We start from the raw sequence: 20,975 nt of genomic DNA, 5'->3' as shown, positions 1-20,975 counted from the left end.
TGCCCTCACAATTTAATCTCCTCTCAAAGGCCCCACCTCTTAGCGCCATAACTTTGAAGGTATCGGCATCTGAATTTTGGGGGGATACATTGAGACCATAGCACAATACATTATTAACTTCAATCACCAGTCAGCAGGCTATACAGTAGCTCTCCAGAACTTATTCTTCCTATCTAAATGAAACTCTGTACTCTTTGATCAACATCTTCCATTTCCTCTCATCCACCAGCCCCTAGACCATTCTAGTCTCTGCTTCTGTGAATTTGACTTCTTTTTAATTTCAGGTATATGTGAGATTGTACAGTATTTGTCTTTCTGTGCCTGGCTTATATACTCAGCATAATAATCCTCCAGGTTCATCCATGTTGTCAGAAATAACAGGATTTCCTTCTTTTTTAAGACTAGATTGTCTTCCATTGTATATATATAGCACATTTTCTTCATTCATCCACTGATGGATACTTAGACTGACTCTATATTTTGGCTATTGTGAATAATGCTGCAATTAACATGAGCATGCAGATATCTTTCAAGATACTGATTTCATTTTCTTTGGATACATACCCAGAAGGTGAATTGAGGGATCATATGGTAGTTCTATTTTTGATTTTTTTGAAAAACCTCCATACTTTTTTCCACAGTGGCTCTACTAATTTACATTCCCACTAACAATATACAAGAGTTCTCTTTTCTCTACATGTTTGCCAACATTTATTATCTTTTTTCTTTTTGATAAAAGTCCTTATGACAGGTATGAGGTGATATCTCATTGTAGTTTTAATATGAGTTTCTCTAAGTATCAGATTCTTAATGTTTTGGTCTAAGAGATATATATTAAGGTAAATATCAAGAGCTGTGGAAGTAATGATCAAACATAACTACTATGGTTACAGTATCTAAGGGAGAATTCCTCACTCATTTAAAAATTGGCACCTCCTCATTCCATAATGAGAGAAATGAGTGAGGAAAAATGGAACAATAATGGCATTTCTTTTATACTATTTAAGAGACTCTAATAATTATTCTTGCATATATTCTTTTTCTTTCTAGGAAAAGCCATTGACAAAATCCCTGCAACGTGGAGAAGACCCCCAGTTTGATCAGGTATGTGATGTATATGTTTTATGCTAGTTTTCCTGTAGTTCAGCATTCACGCAAGGCAGGGCCTGCATGCTCACTATTGTTGTATGGATGAACGTCCTCAAAGAGGATATGGGTATGTGATCTTAAGAAATGTACCCTGCAGTTTTCATGGTTGTGGTTTATAGCTGTTCAGTAAATGTCTATCGGTTAGAATCAAAAAGAACTGGAAAGTATTGGGATAATATGAGTAAGTCTTCAATTGATTATTTCCTATATCTTTACATATTGGAATTAAAGAAACCAAGAAAAGAGTTTAAAGGAAATTCCATTCCTTTAAAAACTTGAGATTCTTCTAAATAAATGATACTATGTGCTGATCAGATCTCTGCACTAGAGCTTATTCTTGTTTTCATCCAACACTTTTTTGGAGGCCTACTCTTTGCTTGACGCTGTGCTAGGTACTAGTGATACAAAATCTAAGATAAGTTTTAGGCCTTCAAGAATTCACTGTCTTGTGAGAAAGATACTACCTAAAAGATAAGTATAACACAGTATAGGATCTTAAGATTCTAATACAGAAAATAATACATGAACAAAATGATTTAAGACAGAATAAATACAAAGTAAGTCCTTTGAAAATAGGTTTGGACTAGTAAAAGAACATTCAACTCTAAACAGTAGGTAATAAATGTACAGTATCAGGATCTGATAGATTCTGCTTCAGTAACTTCAGGAAGGTCCTTGGCGCGTTTAAAAATGATGGATAACAGGACATCCACAGAGGCCGGAGGTATGTTTGTGAAGTTTCCTAAACTTTTGCAGTTAATGACAAAAAAGGCACTATGTTTTTCAGAAATGTCGGCTGGTGCCAGCGTCAGATACAAAATACTGCTGGATATTCCCTGGCTTGAGCTAGTGTGGTGTTTTTATGGTCTAATGAAAAACATACAGGGTGTACACTTTCTGTAGGGCTTTGAAATTGCCTTTAATATGAAATCCAGAGGAAGTCTCCCTGGCTGTACAAATTTAGACTTGTATGATCCAGAAACATCATGACTGTACAGACAAAATCCTTCATTTTCTATTTTATGAGCTGTTCTCCGAAGGAGACCTCACAGGTTTATGCTCACAGCCAGCCCTGCAAGGGTGGCGTGGCTCTGGGCTTGCTCTGTTGCTAGCCAAGCTGGCCATTTTCTAGAATGCTGGTGAAATGGAAGATGGACGTCATCTCTTTGTGCCATGACGCTATCTTTTCTAGTCACATTGTCCATTGTTGTTGTCACCTGGCAGGTGCCGAGGTGGTCAGAGACCCTTGGTGAATATGGTATATAATGTTTGGGGTTACCATTTTGGAAATGTGGCAAGTTGTGGCTTTTTAAGAATGTAAATAGTGCTGGGCGCAGTGGCTCACACCTGTAATTCCAGCACTTTGGGAGGCCGAGGCAGGTGGATCTCCTGAGCCCAAGAGTTCAAGACCAGACTGGGAAACGTGATGAAACCTTGCCACTGTCAAAAATACAAAAAAAATAGCCAGGCATAGTGGTACATGCCTGTGGTCCCAGCTACTCAGGATGCTGAGGTGAGAGGATCACTTGAGGAGGCGGAGGTGGCAGTTGAGCCAAGTTCACACCACTGCACTCAAACCTGGGTAACAGTGAGAGCCCATCTCAAAAAAAAAAAATGTAAATACTAATCACCTGTCTTCTATTATCTTTCCACTCTATTTTATATTCTTTGTCTCTTTATCCTATTAAATTATCACTGTCCTTTCTTCAAAAACATTTTTCTCCAGCTTAATGTACCTCTCTTTATTCTCTGAGAAAATGGTCCTAAATTTTAACTTTGCAGATAATAGTAATCCGAAATAACTGGGCTTAAACACAATTTCTCATTTATTACTCAGCTTTCTATTTCTGAATCTCAGTATTGTGGAAAAGACATGACCTTTGGAATTAGACCTGGGTTTAAATCCCACCTTTGTCACTTAATTAGCTATATAACTTTTAACTTTGCATCTCCAAGTGTTGTCCATGCATCTGTGTCATCAGCATCACCTGGGAGCTTGTTAGAAATGCAGACTGTCAGCCTGGCCCCGGAACTGCTGCATCCGCCACCTAACAAAACTTCCAGGTGACTCACATGCACATTAATGCTTGAGAAGCCCTGCCTTGTAACGTATCTCTATGTATTAAAGGTATTAAAGACCATTTAAGCGTGAACCAGTAGTAAGATGGTCACTAAGAACTTTCAAATAGGACACATAGGATTGTCCTCTGATCATTACATCATAAACTCACAAACGAACTGTGAGAGAGGACAAGCCACATAAATCTAATCCTGTTTTAAAGTGATAGCAAGACTTTCAGGCCTGATATGGTTTGGCTGTGTCCCTATCTCTCCTCGACGTGTAGCTCCCTTAATTTCCACATGTCATGGGAGAGACCCAGTGAGAGGTAATCAGATCATGGGGGGCCAGTCTTCCCCATGCGGTTTTCATGACAGTGAATACATCTCATGAGATTTGATGGTTTTATAAAGAAGAATTCCCCTGCATGTGCTCTCTCTTGCCTGCTGCCATTGTTAGACGTGACTTTGCTCCTCATTCACCCTCCGCCATGATTGTGCGGCCTCCCAGCCATGCAGAACTGTGAGCCAATAAAAGTTCTTTTCTTTAGAAATTACCCAGTCCCTGGTATGTCTTTATTAGCAGCATGGGAACAGACTAATATAAGGCCATAGAGAAGCTTGACTAAAGTTGGTCTACCTGTAGATTCAATGGGGAAAAAGTTGGCAAAGTATAATAGCTTTTGAAAGTGCTTACTGTGGTTCAAACGTGTACCCTCCAAAATTCAGCTGCTGTTAATGTGATAGTATCAAGTAGTGGGGCCTTTAAGTGGTAATTTTCCCATGAGGGCTCCTCCCTTATGAATGGGATTAGGTGCTCTTATGCAAGGTCTTGACACAGAGAGCTCCTCTCTTTTGGTCCTTTCTCCATGTGAGGACACAGTGTTCAAGGGGCCGTCTTGGAAGTAGAGACTGAACCTTCGCCAGACAGTGAACCTGCTGGTGACTTGATCTTGGACTTCCCAGCCTTCAGAACTATGATGAATACATTTTTGTTCTTTATCAATTACCAATCTCAGCAGCACTAAAACAGTGCTCATCTGCTGTTGCAGCCAACAAACTCTAAGAACTTCAGTTCCATTGGTAAGGCCATGAATATAGCAAGGTCTCTTAGTCCTTTGGCATTAAACATTCAAATTATACAGTTTTATTCCAAACAATAGGATTTTAATCTGGGTTCCCACAGAGGTCTGTCTATGGGAAAAGAACACGCTGGAGATGCCACCTTGAGTGGTTCAGACTCCATTGCTATAATTGTAGGAGTAGTTGTACTAGTAGAGATAGCATTTATTTAGTACTTGTATGATAGGTACTATGCTAAGTGCATCCTTTGAACAACATACAGTTGGTTCCTGTTTAAGAGATATTTGTATCAAATTCTTTCTTCTACATGTCACTGGCATGAACAACAGGGTAGAGCTGGGTATCTACTGTTTCACTGCCTAATCCTGAATGGCCCTTTTTACTCCTCTACCTCACCAGCCCATGATTCATTTTCTTCTTGCTAGAAATAGAAGCAAAAAAAATTCATGTAATACTTTACAGTTTACCCAGCCCCTTCTCATATTATCTCACCTGACATCACTCAGTCCTTCTAGCAATTCCAAGAAGGTAACATTATTGTCTCTATATTAAATGTAACACATTAATATTAAATATAATATTAAATTATAGTAACATTAAATATACAATTGCATTAATATTAATATATTATGTTAATATTAAATATATCTACAGGATATATAACATTATGTTTAATATGATATTATATTTAATATAGAGACGATAATAATGTCTCAGAAGTTTCCCAATATTATATGACTCAAACCTGAAGGAGCCAAAACTGTAATTTGTTGTTTCTGACTGTACAGCCTGTGCTTTTTACTTCATAATCTCTGTTTCTAAAAACTAGGTTGATGAGAGTTGAGAGGGAAGTTTTCAGCAGGTAAAGGATCTAAAATCTTTTTCAGTTGTGATTAGCTTTGGCTACAAATGGCACATAAAGTAAAATCTTCTTGAGCAAGATTATTTTTTCTTTCTTATGTATGGCTTACATTCTCAAGGTCCAGTATGGCTGCTAGAGCTTGGCCATTGCATCTGTATTCCAGGCAGCCAGAATGAGAAATGGAACAAGAATTATAGAAGAACAAAAAGCAAAACTTTCCAACATAGCATATACCAAATCTTATATCCAATTAGCCAAATGTCAATCACTTGGCCACATCTAGCTATAAGAAAGGTGGAGAAATTTTACTTTGGGCGACTGTGTCCATCTAAAAATGGGGTATTTTATATCTAAGGAAGAAGAAAAGAAAAGGAAGAAAAGCTGTTATTGGGTAACAGCTAGATTTATCCACTAGATATTTAGCCAAAATGCCCAAAGTAGAACTATTTACAGTTCTGTACCTCTTTCTTTCTCACTGTGGGTTTCTCCTCAAATTTGCCAATTTTCCAGTTTGAACTTAAGTGTATGTATATATTTAGAAGCTAAAACTTCATGTTTTCTTGTATATTTTACATTTTTACACGCATAATTTTATTGGTTTAGTATCTCTAAATTTAACCTAATTACACTCCAACTCTGTGAGAATAAACCTAGAAGGGCCTGGCATAATCGTTCATGCTTGTAATCCCAGCACTTTGGGAGGCCAAGGTAGGTGGATCACCTGAGCTCAGGAGTTGGAGACCAGCCTGGCCAACATGGCAAAACCCCGTCTCTACTAAAAGTACAAAAATTAGCCAGGTATGGTGGCACACACCTGTAATCCCAGCTACTTGGGAGGCTGAGGCAGGAGAATCGCTTGAGCTTGGGAGGCAGAGGTTGCAGTGAGCCAAGATCACGCCACTGCACTTCAGCCTAGGCAACAGAGTGGGACTCTGTCTCAAAAAAAAAAAAAAAAAGAAGAAGAAGAAGAAGAAACCTGGAAAAAAGATTTTGTGAATGACAAGATGTCTAAATAGGATGTTTAAAGCTCAGTGTTAGTAGGAGAAATATACTAGTGAATGCTTTACACATTGGAGAACTAGGAATTTGTGCCCTCATTTCCAGAATTTCACTTTTCACAAATTTCAGGAATGTGAGTTTTTTTTCCATTGTTATACAGCACCTACCTCCCAGCAACCATGTGCCAAGTGTTACGCCAACTCATGGAAACAGACGGGAAGGAAGCATAGTGCCTGCCCTAGAGGCCCCACCACTGGAGTCTTGTGGGAGAGAAAAATAAAGCTACAATCAAATAAATGATAACCCCAGGCTAGCAAGTAAGCTAAAGCTGGTGTGAACCTCAGGAGAGCAAATTTCACCCTACCCTGAAGAGCCAGGGAGGCCTTCATGGAGCAGGCAGCAGAGGTTCAGAGCAGTATGGGCTATCGCTTCAGGTCCATGCTAGTGATAAAGTCATACCAGTAACAAGAATCAATAAAGGCGGAAGAGATTTCCAACAGCATTTGAAGATTTGCTGAAATTTTCAACAGCATTTGAATACTACCACTATTTGTTTTAAATTGCTATAGTAACTGTCAGGGTGTAGCGAGTAAAATGAACTAAAAATCGTTCTAGTATTAAAGTAATTTAGCAAACACTGTGCATGTGTATATGTGTATATATACACAGAAAGTTTTATATGAGACAAAGAGATGTAAGAATGTGGTCCCCAGGAATGTGTTTCACATTCCAGGAGCTCCAGATCCAGAAGAGGACCAAGCAGTACACAACCAGCTTTGACATAGGCCTGCATGTGTAAGAAGTGCTGCATGAATGGCGTGGACAGTAAACATGGTGAGACTTCAGGGACAGAAGACACATGCCTCGGGGCCAGGCGCCTAGCTAGAAAATGCCTTCCAGATGAGAACAAGGTTTATCAGGTGCCTAAAACAGTAGAATCAGTAGGATTTGCTGAGTGTTGATGGTGAGGAAGATAGGAAATTTCGGAAGAAAGGAATATTTTATGCAAAGGTCCTGAACAGAAAAATGATGCTATCAGTTATCTTTGAGGAACTTAGAGATGGATCAATTTAGTTGATGCATTATAAAGGATAATCTTCAAAAACAGGCAAAAATATGACTCACGTAGAGATTTAAAATGAACCTGTGTTAAACAATTTTTAACTTGTTATTAGTGAAGGATGTTACAACCAGTTAAGACATTCCAAAAAACAGACACATTTATCGATCAGCATTGAAATGAATACAATCAGAGGCAAAACTGGCTTCCTTTATGTCGGGGAGGGAAGTCTATTGAACCTTCACTGGACAGTTTTTCGTGTCTATAGACAGGAATTATTTTGCATTGCTATCAGGTATCTACCACTTATACAATTTTAAAATAGCTCAAAGGCATTGACAGGTGTAGAGCCCCCATACACTCAGAATCAGATAACCCCTTGAGAGGTATGCTCTAGTTTTCCAATATAAACAAACATTTCCTACAGTCTGGGGGAAGTTAAAAAAGAGATCAGGCAGCATAGCTAGGAAAGGATCAGATTGCGGAAGATCTTAATGCCAGTGAGATGCGGCTGTATGCATACCAGTATCAAGGTGGCAACTTAGTGTTAGCCTTAAGGAGACAGTGGTCGTAAAGGCAGTAATGGAGAGGCCTAAGGCATTTGGGGAGCATGGCGTTGATGAAGATTTGAAGCTAAAAGGGCCTAAACTAAAATGGAGGCAGTGAGACTTTTATAAGAAAGGATAATTATAAACAAAATGATATAAGAAGAATCAATATTGGTTGAGAGAAAGAGAAACAAAGGATAACTGTAGTTTTAAACATGATTTGGAGCGATTTCCATTCAATTAAACAAACAATGAGTGTCCAACACATGCTAGGACCTGTGCAAGGTACTGAAGTTACGAAAATGAATAAGACAGAGCCCTGTCCTCCAGGAATTCTCAATCCCAGAAGGAAGACGGTTATCTACACAAATAATGTGGCAATGTAAAGGCTGTAATAGAGGTTGTATCAAGTGCTCTAGGAACACAGATAAAGGAGCAGTTAATAATGCTAGGAAGGTACACAGGTGTGTGTTACCAGAAGCAACCTAGGAGCCGTGACATTTCAAATAAACCTTTTATCCAGATGAACAAGTTGGGCCAGGGTATGCCAGGCAGCAGGGATCTCACAGACAAAGGAGAAGTTGAAGGTGAAAAGAGCAGAGTGCTGGGGATGAAGGTGGAAAGGTGGACTGAGCCCATTGCAGTGGGTGGTAGAAGCCATGCTGAGGGGCCTAGATGATTTTCTATGGACTATGAGCTCTTCAAGCAGAAGAAACTATACTTGGGGGCAGAAAACAAGGGAAGGCTATAAAACAGTATGCATACTGAGTTTTCGGGGAAGGTAGAATATCTCAAGAAAAATAACGGGTTCAATTTGTTATTTGGTCACTCAACAAACACTGTTAGAGAGACAGATTACATGAGTGAAGAATATCATAACAATTTTAGTATCAGGAGATGGGATCTACAAAAGAATGGCTAGAAAAAGGGTAGTTTGAAAAGAGGGAGAAGCCTAGGAGATGGGGCTCTCTAGGGCAGGGATGGTCCATCACAGCAGCTGATACAGGGACATCACGGAAGATGTAGACCAGGAAGAACTGGAGGTTAGCAGTTAGGAGCTCACTGGAAGTGGCTTTGAGGAAGGCTTTTGCTGCAGTGGCTATTCATGGACATGTAGAGTGCATTTTCATAGTTGATGGACTAATGTTAAATACTTTGAAGCTTGCTTTCACAAGCTAAGTTATAGTGGCTGATTATGATTGGCAGTACCTAAATGACAAACCAGTGTGCTAGAACATAATCATGGTACCAGGGATGAGTTCCTTAGCTGGCATCTGTGGAGAGCATCTGTGAATGAAAGGCATGGTGAGCTCACCATTTTACCTTCAAGTGATTTTCTTCTTTGTACAGATATCTTTTTAAAATAAAAGTCCACAGCATTTTATTTCAGATTCTCCAAAGAAACAATAGCCAACAACAAAGAACTTCTCATCCAGCTATGATGAACGTGGACCCGGGTGGATGATGGTCAAATGCAGCTCCAATAGCATGTGAGCCCATTTTTAAAAGTGAAGAAACAACACTCCAAAAGAACTCTCACCTGAGGGAGTTTGTGACCCTTGCCTGTTGGAGATTGTATGAATGACAGCCACTAGATACAGTTATTCTCAGAAATGAAAATTCTGACTGATGAATGAAGTCATAAATGAATATTCTTTCACATACCTTCCAGCTACATGCAAATGCTTGCTTGTTGATTTGCTCTGCCCTTGGCTTTTAGACCTTTGATTTTATAGTATTTAATGATGATATAAACATACAATGTGTTAAATAATACCAAAAATTGTATGCTGTACAATGTTTTTCTGTCTGAAGTATTATTTCAGCTTTTAAAACAGTCTCATACAGTAAGTGGAAGTCATTTTCTCTTTGCATAATAAAGTCTGATTACTCTGCAAAGGAGCATGTGTCAGAGCAATCAGAATTCAGATCCTTATTGTCACAGATGAGTTGTCCTACTATGCTTGGCATTTCATGAGGAACAGCATAGAAGATAAGGAAGATAAGAGAAAGTACAGGAAGCTCATTAAGACAAGGCAACATCATAGGATTCTGGGGAGGAAATCCTTTCCAGGAGAACCTGGTAAATACTGTCATTTGCTCAGGAGACTTCAAGGGAAATGATTGCAAAAAAGGCCATTGGTTGGCCTTTGAATTGTCCCTGCTGGTTTTTCAAATAAAGGTGCCAATAATGTGGCAAGAACAGAAATCAGATTTCAGGGATCAAGAAGAGAGTTGGGGCCAGGTGCAGTGGCTCACTCCTATAATCCCAGCACTTTGGAAGGCTGAGGCAGGTGGCTCATTGAGGTCAGAAGCTCGAGACCAGCCTGATCAACATGGTGAAACCCCATCTCTACTAAAAATACAAAAACAAAAAAAATTAGCTGCGTGTGGTGGTGCATGCCTGTAGTCCTACCTACTCAGGAGGCTGAGGCAGGAGAATCACTTGAACCTGGGAGGCAGAGGTTGCAGTGAGCCGAGATTGTGCCACTGCACTCCAGTCTGGGCAATAGAGTGACACTCCATCTCAAAAGAAGAAGAAGGAGAAGGGAGGGAAGAGGGAAGGGGGAGGGGGAGGGGAGAGGGAGAAGAAGAGAGTTGGCAGTGAAGCAGGAAGAGGAAGCATCAGCATTGCATGGGTGATTGAGAGTCTGTCAGGAAGAAAGACAGTTAGTTGAGAATTAGATGAGAAAGGGGAGAGAGCAGGATCATATGAGGGCTACATGTGTTTTACAGAACCCTCTTATACTGAATGAGGTACAAGAGTTTCACACTATGCCTTCTTGCAGAGGGTTGTGTCCATTTGTCACAACCCACTTATATTTGGACTCAACACTTTTCTCAGAGCAGTTGAGGATCCTGAGTTAATAATTGGTTTTATTCAGTTGATTGATTCTGTGTCCAGAATAGTCATGAGTTTCTATCCTCGGTGTCCTTTCCCATTGGCTTTGTAGTGAGCTGTTGCCTGCAGCAAACTCAGGGAGCTAAATGTTTACTACCTTTCTCTCAAGGGTCTAATGTAGAACAAACATTGCTCAGTGACCTCTAATGTAAGCATTTGCAAGGCGCCAGGCAACAGGCATTGTATTTACATCTGCTGGAGTCAGAAGAGAATGGGAACACAAATTAAGTTGCAAGGGTTCTAGTGAAGACCCTGGGAGTTTGTGCTTGGACATGGGATAGGTGGGGCTTTTCAGGTTCCCACAATATACCTAGAAAGTGACATTTCTTCAGCTCTGGTGAATAAAATTCTGACAACAACTTCTATTACTTATTCTGTTATTAACTTAGCCTGTGATCTCATCTCAGTCATTTTTTGTCTTATTTTTTTAATGCTCCTGTTTCTATATTTGGAAATGAAATAAGGAAACACATTTTGGAAGGTTTATTATGTGCCCCACATTTTATAGCATCTCATTTGTCCTCATAAAATCCCAGTGAGGTAAGTATTTAGTCCCATTTTACAGCTGAGAACATGAAGCGTCAGAGAAACGGTGGCATGCCAAGCTCATATAGCTATAAAAGGCAGCATACTAACTTGAACCCAAGATCATTTGATCTTCCAACACACTAGAGAAACTATGAAAACATGGCACATGAGGGGTCAGCCATCACATGTTGGGTTCTGAGAACATTAAGTTGTAACTATTTGCAATTGAGTGTGACTTAACATTCTTAACTACTGTCATTTCTGTGAATTGCAGATAATTTGTCCAAACATTCTAAGTAACTTCAGTTAAAGTTTTCTTCCAGATGTTATGTCTTATGTACTTTTGTGTACTTGTGTACTTATGTACTGTTTACTTTATTTCTTACTATGTTTAAATACTATCTGTAAACAGGAAACACATGGTAAAACATACTCACACCTCTATAAACGAGCTAAAATCACTTTTTACCATCTTGGGTAGTAGTAATTTTCCAGAAAAGGAAGCAGATGCAATTCTAGTGTTTCAACATTGACTCTAATGCTACAGTTTAATGAAAATCTATTTAAAATGTATAAATGAAGAATGTAAGCAATTAAGAGTGAAGCAATTTAACTGGCATTGGATTTACATTAGTGTCAGTTAGTGTTAGTCAGCATTGCTTAAATTATTCTCTAGTGGAACACTGCGTTCTATGAAATGAACCAAGATGTTAGAATCAAATAATGATCTTTTCCTAACTTGAATGAAAAAAATACATTTAATGTATAGATTTTTATGATATTAAGTTTTTCTATGAAACTATTCTTAAATCTTTGTCATTACTCATCAAATACTATAATCTAGCATTAGTATGATATGTGATCAAGTATAAATAAATTGCATTTGAAATAAAGATAGCAGCATGTTATGGTATTACACAGTGAGTATCGTGGCCCCCAAAGTTGCTTGACCACTTGAATTTGTTTGAGACTTAGACCATCAGTGCAGTTACTTTAAAATTATTCATTAAATGTACCATTTGCAAGAAGCCAGTCTTATTACTATAAAATATGGAATGACTCCACTGAGTAATTATTCAAATATTTATCTGTAAAGTTTCCTTCTTTGCATTTAAGAAGTATAATAAAATGCTTATGAAAAATCAGTGTCTTAGCTGCAGCATAACAGTCTCTTTTGGCCTATTTATACATAAACTGCCAAAGTAAACATTAAAACATTTACAAAGTACATTTAGTTTTCTTCTCTTTCCCCCCAAAAAAGAAAACACCAGTACGAAATAGTTTTGTGATTCTGTGCACTTCATCTCTTCATGCTGCCCAGTACCTAGCTCACTAGCTCATCTATGGTGGAAGAATATGATCATTTAAATGCAACAAGAACATCTTTGTCAATGGGCCTGCCCTCTTTCAGCAGCAGCACAGAGCTAGAATTCATCTTACCATTGGCTCTGCTTCCCGTAAATGAAGGAGTTGAGTAACCAAGAAGCCAGCTAGACCTTCCTCCCTTCCTGAGCTTTGAGGGCCAGGTCTTTGCAGATTCCACCCTTCCTTCCTGAAAGCCTGGGCTCAGAAGGGCAGTAACAGAAAGATGGAAAAACACACACATCCACCCCATGCTGACCTTTCATCCCTTCTGAGATGGTCTCAGTGTTTTGCCATGGAAAGTATGCCCAGTAGGTCTAATACCAAGAATGGATTCAGGGTGACTTTTTAATGGGGAGAAAAAAATATATTTTAAGAAATTGTTATAGATGAGGTCTGATGAACACTGTGGAAGTTCTCTATGGAGAATGGGGGTTCCACATAAGTGAAGTAGCGGAACATTGCATGCATTGCCTAGAGATGTTTAGGAGTCAAACGTAAGTTTCAATCTCTCTTATGGGTCTATAGTGAATACTGGAACTTGTAAATATCCCACACATGTATTTTTTGAATAAAGTTTTTTATTTTGAAATAGTTTTGGATTTGCAGAAAAGTTAAAAAGATAATTCAGGCAGTTGCCAGTTTCCCCTACTGCTAGCATCTTACATAGCCATGATACTTTTGTCACAACTAAGAAACCAGCATGGGTACATTATTGTTTTATGTGTTGGGCTTTTTTAGTGGTTTACTATAAAGGACATTGCAAAGGATACAGATGAAGAGACGTGTAGGGCAAGCTATTGGGGAAGGGATGCAGAGCTTCCGTGCACATTATTGTTAACTAAACTCTGTGCCGTGCTTTATTTGTATTTCCTTTCTTTTTCTGATACCTTTTTTCTGTTCCAAGATACCATTTAGCATACCACATGAATGTTTAGTCATCATGTCTCCTTAGATTCGCCAGACTTACACAAGTATTTTTAAATTATTCAAATATAATTGTAATGCTTTGAAATTTCATTACCTATGTAAAAATTAAGATAGTCATCCTATAATCAGAAACTGAATTCTGATCCCTTTTTCTTCTATGGGAGGAAAGTCCTTCATTTCTCAATTCAAAACATTTTAAATAATGGTGACTTAGGAAAGTAAATATCCTTTCTCGTGTTGGGGTAACTTTAGAGAGAATTAGTGAATTACTACCTTGCCACATCATAATTAGCTTTCTTCTGAAAAGTTACTGCTGTTGCATTCATGACTGCAGCAGGAAAAATATGTCTTGGCTGTGTAGAGTCAGGGGAAGAGTGACTCTTTAAATAATTAGATAGCTCTTCAGTTTTAAAAAGTTCATGCTGACTAGGTTTACAGGGCAGGCTGAACGCAGTAGCCTATTTATTTTTACCTTATATTAGCTCATAACTAAAAATAATGTACAATTTTGTATATGTACATACAACCATCATTATAGGAGAGAGAGCATGAAGTAGGCTATGAAGAGGTAGAATGTGAGGAAGAAAGCAATAAATATTTTGTTCAATCTTAAGGTTTCTTTTAAAGGTGACAGTGGAAAATCCTATTGACACAAAGCACTTTAGCTCCCTTTGCTCTCATTTCCTGCTTTATAAAAGGAAGTGAAGCCTGGCCTACTTAACTGCAGATATACTGTGAGTTAACTAAGGATTTCCATTTCTTCTGCCATCTCTGCCTCTCAGGCCGAGATCACCAAATGCCTGGAATGACTGCCATCACCTCATGCAATTCAAGCATGTGTGTGAATTCACCTCCACCTCACCCCACCGTTTGGGGGATTTAACCTCCCCATGCACAATTTGTATGGGCTTATGTCCCTATTCAAAAATCTGTAGAATCTTCCCATTTTCTAGAGAAGAAAAATTTTCAGCATTATGTTCCTTCACTCTGGCAAAATAAAGTCTTCACACCAGTCAGATATTTCTTCTTTCATTTCACTCAAAACCTTCATCACATCGATTATGGTAATCATCAACAGTTACTTTGAACCTTCATTACTAAAGGCTTTTTCTACCTTGAGTCTTTGCTTATTTTTTTCTTGAGTCTCATCTCAAATTTCTACCCTTTCTAAAATAGGCCCAGGTAAACTCATCTTCATTTCTCTTAAATTCCCAGCCTCCCTCTCCCTCTGTGGATCTGGCCTAAGAACCCCTGGTTTTCACGTGTACTCTACATGTTAGTATGTTTCCTCCTGGTCCTGTTTTCTGCATATGTGTACTTACGTAGTGTCTCTACCAAATTGGAATCATACCCATTAAATGATTCTTCATTTTTTTCACATACCATATCATCAACATTTTCATATCATATTTTTATATTTATATCAAAAATATGATTTTAATGGTTTCGTAAATGGTCTGCACCAAATTCCACATCTTACTAAGCATTTACATGTAGCTGGACATTTATGTGGTTTCCATCCTTTTGCTATAATAAGTAATGCTGTCCTGCACCTTCTTGCTTATCTGTAATTATGGACTTGAGATAAATTCTAAGAGTGGCCTTGAGAATGATTTTTATTAGGTTCTTGATATATATTTCCAAAGTACCTTCCAGAGATGTTATGCCTTTTTTTTTTTTTTTTCTATCAGCAGTATATGAACACGTCTACTTTATCACTGCTCATCAACTCTGGGTGTTATAATTTGCTTATACAGTTTGTTAATTAGGTAGTTAAAACCTGTTTCATTGTAGTTTTACATATTCTGGAGACAAGACCTTAGTCAGATATGTGTTTCGCAAATATTTTCTCCCACTCTGTGGCTTGTCCCTTACCACGTTCTTAACTGTATTCTTCTAAAAGCAGAAGCTTTTGATTTTGACGAGTTTCATTATATCAAATTTTATCATGGACTTTGCTTATGGGGCCGTACCTAAGAAATCCTTGCCTAATCCAAAGTCACAAAAGTTTTATCCTATGTTTTCTTGGAGTTTTGTATTTTTGGGTTTTATACTTAAATTTATGAGGCATTTTGTGGAAACCTTTGCATTGGATAATGAGATATGGATTGAAGTGTGTGTGTGTGTGTGTGTGTTTTTAATAGTAATCAGTTAAAAAATCAGGACTCTTTCCAGATAAGGAAATTAGAATAACAATTCTACCAAAAGCACATTTGTTCTTTAAAGAAAAAGAGAGAAGTTTGCCTTTAATGTAATAGGGGGCACATTATTGCTGCCCATTTGTATTTTGAGTCTAATCTGGGGCATACTTCAAATGAATGAATGAATAATTATTGTCCAAAACCATACATTATTATTACCTCTTAGGTTATTTGGCGATGGGGGTAGATTCGTTTAATTCACATAATTATTAATGTAATTGTATTAATATACAACAAACATTTTTAGGACAGAAGAAGCATTTGTCTGCTTTAGGTAGACGAACATGGGAACATAATATCCTTGCGGTTCCGTGAATATCCTGTATGCAATTAACATCTGATTTCTAGAATGAAAGGGAGTCAAAGTAATTAACTTTCTTGAACTACAAAATTATTCTTATATGAGGAACATCTGTCTCCATTAAGAGACAGGCTCTTGGGAATGTACTAATAAAGATTATGAAAGAAAGGACTGTGATACCTAAGAAAATATTTTAGTGAGTAGTGCTTGGGGTTACTTGTGAAATAAAAAGTTTCTCAGTAATTGGTTGATGCTACCAGTGTTCTAATCACCTGAATTTTCCTCCGTAGGTCATCAGCTCAATGAGCTCGCTTTCTGAGTACTGCCTGCCTTCCATTCTGCGTACATTATTTGACTGGTATAAAAGGCAAAATGGCATTGAGGATGAATCACATGAATACAGACCAAGAACAAGCAATAAATCAAAAAGGTACATTTCTTTTGTGTAAGGATCATGGTTTTATTTTGTTTTATTTTCAAGAAACATAAATCAAAATGAGAGTTACAAGGCAATTGGGTCTTCCCGACTCTTCACAAGGATGCCTAGCAGGTGCTGCAGGGGACCTGTGTCCGTAGCAGGGAACCCACTGGGAGCACCGAGTCACTGCCAGCCGTCACAGGTTGAAAATACATACACAGCCTCATTTCAACTCTGGTGGAGACAGGTGTGAAGGGCCGCAGGTCACTTTCTTGCCAGCTTCTTTCCTCTGCCCTCTCCCACTAAGTCTACACCCAAAGCAGAATGCTGACTGCAGGTCCTGCGTGACATGCCAAGATATTTTAGTCCTCGTTCCAGTAACCTTGAGTGCTCAGTGTACTGTAGTGGGAAGGACGCAGGACTGGACACTAGTGGTAGTCCTGGCGCTGCCACTATTTAGCCATGTGACTTTGGGCAGCTCCCCGCCTCTCTGTACCTCAGCCTCCCTGTGAGCAAAACAAGGAAGTTAGGTGACACAATCTCCAACTCCTCCTTCCAGCTGAGTATTTTGTTTGTTTATTCTGTGTTCCCTTCTTCTTGTGGATTTGAAAAATGGAACTTGCTGCTCCAGGAGCACATCAGCATCTGTAAAACTTAAGATTCTCATTAATGTGTGTCCCCCCCAAATTTTAGGTAAGCACATATAATTTCATATGTTTGAAGTCAATCTATAGCAAGGCATTGAATATAAGAAAGATTAATACATTTACTCTTTTAAAAAAATAAAAGATTATTTTAAAAAGTAGTTAGATTTCTCCACATGAACAGATTATTCTGATTAAAAAAATACTTTTAAAGTCAGTAAACTGAAATTAGTCAATCAGAAAATCAGACATTAACCACTTTTTGTGAATGATTTATTTATCTCATTTTTCTTGAAAGTCCTAATACTGTTTCAAAAGACTTCTTTTGAAATTGAAGAATTATAATATTACCATGTTTTACTTCAACCAAATTTGTAATCTGCTTTTATAATGTGCTTGAATTTATGCAAGATTTAATTATATAATTTTGTTTGGGAGACAGATTGATAACTTTTTCATATTGAATTTTTTTTGAGTGAAGAAGGAAATTTTTAGAATTTTTAGACATAACTCAAATACCATAAAATTCACCCTTTTAAAGTATATAATTCAATGTTTTTAGTATATTTACAGGGCTATACAACCATTACCACTCTAATTTCAGAACATTTTTATCACCCCCAAATCCTGTACCCATTAGCAGTCTCTCCTCATGAATACTTTTTGAATTTGTCAAGTTTTAAAAATAGAATTTAAATTTTTTATCCGAAAAATGGTTCAGACCATGTGACGAAGAAATTAAATGGATCATTTTATCATTTTTTACATATTACATGTTTACTTATGAACAGATATTAAACCTTCCTAGGTTTAGGGAGTGGGACAGTTTTTAGTGAGTTGAATTGAGTTTTAGTTTTGTTCTGCTGTTTTGTCAGAATTTAATTGCTGAAGTTAGATTTTTCATGAATTGATTTCTTTATGGATTAAAAATGATAGCTTTTAAAATTGTGTTACTGACTATTTTCAGGAGATCAGAGTAACTACTGAGATCAGATAAAGAATCGGGACAGTAAAATTTGACTTAGTAACATTTTAGTTAACACTTGAATTTTTTAAATAAGAGAGAAAATATGCTTAGAATACAGCCAAATGAATGAAGCTCTCTAGGGTATGATGTAGCTAAATGTGAGTTTCTGCTACTAGGAAAAAAAGGTTGGGGGGACATAAAGGAGGAGCATAAACTACTGAAAATAGTCAAATGTCAGGGATGCACATTGGGTTGTGATTTCTAAGATTAGTACAATATCAACATTTGGACTGCCAAGTAAATTTGTCAAATGCCTCTGGCTCCTGGCAGTTAGACTGCAAACCAGCAGTAAAGTTGAATTCATTATTAGAAATGCGTATGTCTTACTTTGATTTGAAAAGATAATTTGGCTTATTAAATAAAATAGAATCGAAGGTCTAAATTTTTTTTTTCTGCCAAGAACTGCTACTTTCTCAGGTTCCTGTGGCCACTTGTGAAGACCCTTATCATCCAGCACAAAAATACTCTCTCTGCTGCTGCTGGCCATCTGTGGGAGTTCTCCTTCCTTTTGGTCTTTCCAACTTTCTGTCTCCTTATTCTATAGTATAATGGATATAAAGCCTGATTTCTGAGTGCCCTCCTTTTTAATGCAGCTGCATAGGTTTTCCTTTTCCCCAGCTCGCAGTGCCACTTTCTAGTTCCAGTGGGTCTTCAAGGACTTTACATAGATGGTTGTATTCACAGTTCTTCCTCCTGGCAGGGCTGTTAAGAAATGATCCTGAAAGAATGAGTTCCTACTCTGTTGATACATTCACCCCTTGAAAGATAAACATGCAGGTGCCTTCTTAACCCATTCTGTCATCCACCAACCTTAATTTGACTTGCTCAAAGTTACAAAGCACTCCAGAAGTCTTCCTTATATCTTAAATATCACATTATTTTCTTCTTATTCCCTTTTGACTAAGGAGAAAAACATTCCAGATTTAAAATAGTCTTGGTTTATTTTGAAAATATCCTCCTGGCAAGTCTAAATCCTGTCATCCCTCCTCATCGGTTTTATTTAATGTACACTATTGAGCATTTATGTGTTTGGGAAATTATGCTAAACACTTTACATGTTTTATCTTCTCAAACGATTATGTAAGTACTATTACTCACATTTTGTGGATGGAGAAACTGTCGATAAATAGAAGAGGGATGATTTTATGCCAGACTGTTCCACACCAGAGTCAGTGCTCTGGGCCACTTCTTGTGCCAAGGAGCCCAGCAGTAATTTCATCTGCCTTTGTTCAATTCCAGATGAGCCCTCAATCAGTGTGTTAGTAAAGCAGAAAATGGGATAGAGGGGCTGCCTTGCTGTTCTTCTGACAGTGCTGATTCTCCTTCTAACTTTTTTCTAAATTTACTTATTTTTCCCTAAGTTATTGGCGTACAGGTGGTACTTGATTACATGAGTAAGTTCTTTAGTGGTTATTTGTGAGATTTTGGTGCACCCATCACCTGAGCAGTATACACTGCACCATATTTGTAGTCTTTTATCCCTCGCCCCCCTCCTACTCTTCCCCCAAGTCTCCAAAGTCGATTGTGTCATTCTTTTTTGTTTGTTTGTTTGAGACGGAGTCTCACTCTGTCACCCAGGCTGGAGTGCAATGGCATGATCTCAGCTCACTGCAAACTCCGCCTCCCAGGTTCAAGCTATTCTCCTGCCTCAGCCTCCCGGGTAGCTGGGACTACAGGCACGTGCCACTGTGCCCGGCTAATTTTTGTATTTTTAGTAGAGATGGGGTTTCACTATGTTGGCCAGGCTAGTCTTGAATTGCAGACCTCATGATCCACCCACCTTGGCCTCCCAAAGTGCTGGGATTATAGGCATGAGCCACCATGTCTGGCCCCCACTGTATCATTCTGATGCCTTTGCATACTTATAGCTTAGCTCCCACATAGCAGTGGGAACATACGATGTTTGGTTTTCCATTCCTGAGTTACTTAACTTAGAATAATAGTCTCCAGTCTCATCCAGGTCACTGCAAATGCTGTTAATTCATTCCTTTTTATGGCTGCATAGTATTTTATCATATATACGTGTGTGTGTGTGTGTGTGTGTGTGTATGTGTATGTATGTATATACACCAGAGTTTCTTTATCCACTTGTTGATCGATGGGCATTTAGGTTGGTTTACAATTTTGCTATCATGATTTGTGCCACTATAAACATGCATGTGCAAGTATCTTTTTCGAATCATGACTTCTTTTTCTCTGGGTAGATACCCTGTAGTGGAACTGCTGGATCAAATGGTAGTTCTACTTTTAGTTCTTTATGGAATCTCCCCACTGTTTTCCATAGCAGCTGTACTAGTTTACATTCCCACCAGCACTGTAGAAGTGTTCCCTGTTCACTACATCCACGCCAACATCTACTGTTTTTTTTATTTTTGTTGTATTCTGTCCATTCTTGCAAGAGTGAAGTGGTATGGCATTGTGGTTTTGATTTGCATTTCCCTAATAATTAGTGATATTGAGCATTTTTTCATGTTTATTGGCCATTTGTGTATCTTCTTCTGAGAACTGTCTATTCATGTCCTTAGCCCACTTTTTGGTGGGGTTGTTTGTTTCTTAATGATTTGTTGGCATTCATTTTAGATTCTAGATATTAGTCCTTTGTCAGATGTATAGATCGTGAAGATTTTCTCCCACTCTGTGGGTTCTCTGTTTACTCTGCTGACTGTTCCTTTTGCCATGCAAAAGCTCTTTAGTTTAATTAGGTCCCAGCTATTTATCTTTGTTTTTATTGCATTTGCTTTTGGGTTTCAGGTCATGAAATCCTTGCCTAAATCAATGTCTAGAAGGGTTTTTCCAATGTTATCTTCTAGAATTTTTTATAGTTTCAGGTCTTAGGTTTAAGTCCATAATCCATCTTGAGTTGATTTTTGTATAAGGTGAGAGATGAGGATCCAGTTTCATTC

The 20,975-nt window shown here is 38.1% G+C and overlaps 1 protein-coding gene across 1 annotated transcript in view; it reads left to right on the top strand.

Moving 5' to 3' along the window:
* Positions 1–20,975, top strand: part of FRY (FRY microtubule binding protein) — a 271,904-nt gene that overhangs the window by 69,733 nt on the left and 181,196 nt on the right. The window contains exons 3-4 of the mRNA XM_023208778.1: positions 1,051–1,104; positions 16,274–16,413. Of these exons, the coding sequence (XP_023064546.1) occupies positions 1,051–1,104; positions 16,274–16,413 (194 nt within the window). The remainder of the gene's footprint in view (positions 1–1,050; positions 1,105–16,273; positions 16,414–20,975) is intronic.

This window comes from Piliocolobus tephrosceles, chromosome X, assembly GCF_002776525.5.
Source record: "Piliocolobus tephrosceles isolate RC106 chromosome X, ASM277652v3, whole genome shotgun sequence".
Classification (NCBI taxonomy): Eukaryota; Metazoa; Chordata; class Mammalia; order Primates; family Cercopithecidae; genus Piliocolobus; species Piliocolobus tephrosceles.
Note: the sequence above shows the minus strand (reverse complement) of the source record. Positions and strands in the feature narration are given on the sequence as shown.